The sequence below is a fragment of the Arachis hypogaea genome, chromosome 14 (genome assembly GCF_003086295.3).
Source record: "Arachis hypogaea cultivar Tifrunner chromosome 14, arahy.Tifrunner.gnm2.J5K5, whole genome shotgun sequence".
NCBI lineage: Eukaryota > Viridiplantae > Streptophyta > Magnoliopsida > Fabales > Fabaceae > Arachis > Arachis hypogaea.
The window spans coordinates 114440154-114442917 of record NC_092049.1 but is presented as its reverse complement, the minus strand read 5'-3'; the positions used below and the strand labels follow the sequence as shown (position 1 = coordinate 114442917).

Below are 2764 nucleotides of genomic sequence, written 5' to 3'. Positions count from 1 at the left end.
ATTTTTGTGGACATTGTATTGCAAAAGATGGGGTTTGGCAATTGATATACCACTATTTTATGATTTATCTTGTGCTAAATTGAGTGGTTTTTATCAGTTCTTCGCACACTTATTCATACAAACTGCATAGTTTTACAAATCCTTCCTAATTTTGTTCCATAATTAAAAACTTGCTTCCTAAGCCTTTAAATAGTCTATATTTAATTTCTCTTTATACCATTTGATACCGTGATCTGTGTGTTAAGTGTTTTTAGGCTATATAAGGCAGGAATGGCTTAGAGGATGGAGAGGAAGCTGACAAAAGTGGAAGGAACACAAGAAACTAAGGAGCTGGCAGCGAGGATCGACGCGCACGCATGGCTGATGCATGCGCGTGCATTGGCGCATCGTACATCGACGCGTACGCGTCACGTGCGTCACGTGCTGCAATTACAGAAGATGCTGGGGGCAATTTCTGGGCTGTTTTAGACCCAGTTTTCGGCCCAAAAACACAGACTAGAGTCAGGGGACAAGCAGAGACTCAAGACACATTCACTTTCACTTAGTTTTAGTTTTAGTTTTGAATTTTAGGGAGAAAACACTACTTCCTCTAGGGTTTTTAGATTTCAGTTTTAAGCTTTTGGACTGGATATTGAGAGAGCTACTTCTACCTTCGATTGAAGTTTTCATCGTTATAGTTTGCTTTTCTATTACTCTACTATTTTGTTTTCCATTTAATTTGCTCGTGGTCATATATGGATATTGTTAATTTTGGGATTTATTAATGCAATGAATAATTTTTACATTTAATTCCATTACTTGTTTGATTTCCTTCAATTAATTATCAGCTTCAAAATTTGTTTTTATTAATTTATTTTTAATTACCATGTCTCTTATTTATTCTCATTCCATGTTGTTGAAAAATGGCATTCATGTTATGATTTAAAACTCTCAACTTGGCTTGAAAGTTGTCTAATTGGAACCCCTTGAGTTGAAAAACTCAAGTATTAATTTGTAATTGGAAATTACTGGCTAACTCACTTTCCACTAACTTTAATCCCTCACAGAAAAGGATTAGGACTTGTGAATCGGAGTTAGCGTTACCCACTTGACCTTCCTTCACAACTGCAAGAGGATAACTGAGTGGAAGCAACAACTTTTACTATTATACTTGGGAAAGTCAACAATGATAGAAACTCCAATTAATCTTCTCTCAGCCAAGGCCTTTTTAATTCAAATACATAACACATCTTGCTATTATTCATTGCTTTGATTTTTAGTTATTTAATTTTCCGTTCTCAAACTTCAAAAGTTTCTCAGAAAATTCCTGATCAATAATTTACACTGCTGTATCAACTCTTTGGGAAACGACCTGGGAATTTTACTCCCAGTTATTTGTTCTTAATTGTGATATCTTTTAAATTGATAGTGAAAATTTCGTCGGTTAAGGCTGTACTCACAACGCTACTACTTTTATTAGAATTTCTTAACCGGCTTTTTTCCACCCGTCAGCCATAGATGGAGATCGTAGGTTATGGAGTGTGTGACCACTGCATCTATGTCGGTTCTGATAAATGGGTCACCATCGAAGCCGTTAAAGATGGAAAGAGGCCTGAGATAAGGTGACCTGCTTTCTCCGTTCTTATTTGTACTGGTTGTGGATGTTCTACATCGAATGGTGGGAGAGGCAGTCAGGAATGGATGTATATCACCATTGTTGATTGGGAGAGATAGTATACCGCTGTCACATCTTCAGTTTGCTGATGACACAATGCTATTCTACCCACTAGAGGAGGAAACTATCAAGAATTACAAGCGGCTATTGAGATGCTTTGAGTTGATGTCAGGGCTCAGTATTAATTTTGACAAGTCAAGCTTGATTCCGATAAATTATGACGAACAGTGGATCCAGAGTATGTGCCAGTTGTTGGGGTGTAAGGGTGAGTCTCTTCCAGTCAAATACCTGGGTGTCCCCTTAGGTGCAAATCCGAGGTTGGTGAAGACCTAGAAGCCTATAATAGACAAAGTGAAGGAGAAGCTCAGTTTGTGGAAAGATAAAGTTCTGAATAAAGCTGGGAAGTTGGTGCTAATTAAATCAGTCTTAAATAGTCTGCCTGTGTATTATTTGAGTTTGTTCAAGATGCCAAGAGCTGTGGCTGAGAAATTGATTTCACTGCAAAGAAGGTTCTTGTGGAGTAAGGACGATGGTAGTAACGGAATGGCATTAGTAAGATGGGAAGTGGTGCAGGCCCCTAAAAAACTAGGCGGGTTGGGAGTTGGGGATGCTATGGTCCGTAACACAGCTATGCTGTTTAAGTGGTGGTGGCGGTTCGCTAAGGAGGATTGCCCGTTGTGAATGAAGGTGGTTTGTTCTTGCTATAATTTGAATCCTAATGAACCGTTGTCAACTCAGATGCTGCCTAATAGAAGAGGACCGTGGAAGGATATCTGCTAGCTACAAATAACGAATAACCATATAAGGGATAAGATGGTTACAAGCTTGTCTATGGAGGTTTGTGTTGGGCGGCATACGCGATTTTGGGAGGATATATGGTTGCTTGGCGGGCCTCTAAAAGAGCGGTTTCCTAGACTCTTCTCTGTTTCAAACCAATGTGGATCTGTTATAGGGGATTGTGGATTTTGAGACGGGTTAGACTGGATTTGGAACTTCCAATGGAGGAGAGAGCTCTTTCAATGGGAGTTGGAACTACCTGGTCAATTACATGAGGCATTGAGCCCTGTGAAACTAGTAAATAACAGAGAGGATAGGGTGGTGTGGAAATAT

General features: G+C 39.2%; 1 protein-coding gene across 1 annotated transcript; it reads left to right on the top strand.

The window, feature by feature from the left end:
* Positions 1-1654: 1654 nt before the first annotated feature.
* Positions 1655-2335, top strand: LOC140178679 (uncharacterized). The gene is made up of 2 exons (XM_072215898.1): positions 1655-1919; positions 2079-2335. Exons 1-2 carry the CDS (start codon positions 1655-1657, stop codon positions 2333-2335), a joined length of 522 nt encoding a protein of 173 aa, XP_072071999.1.
* Positions 2336-2764: the final 429 nt, after the last annotated feature.

Excerpts from the sequence above, each read along its gene's own strand:
- LOC140178679 (XM_072215898.1), top strand. The coding sequence starts at position 1,655 with ATGGTGGGAGAGGCAGTCAGGAATGGATGTATATCACCATTGTTGATT. Across the intron at positions 1,920-2,078 it reads CCAGTTGTTGGGGTGTAAGG|TCTTAAATAGTCTGCCTGTG; the intron begins GTGAGTCTCTTC and ends TAATTAAATCAG.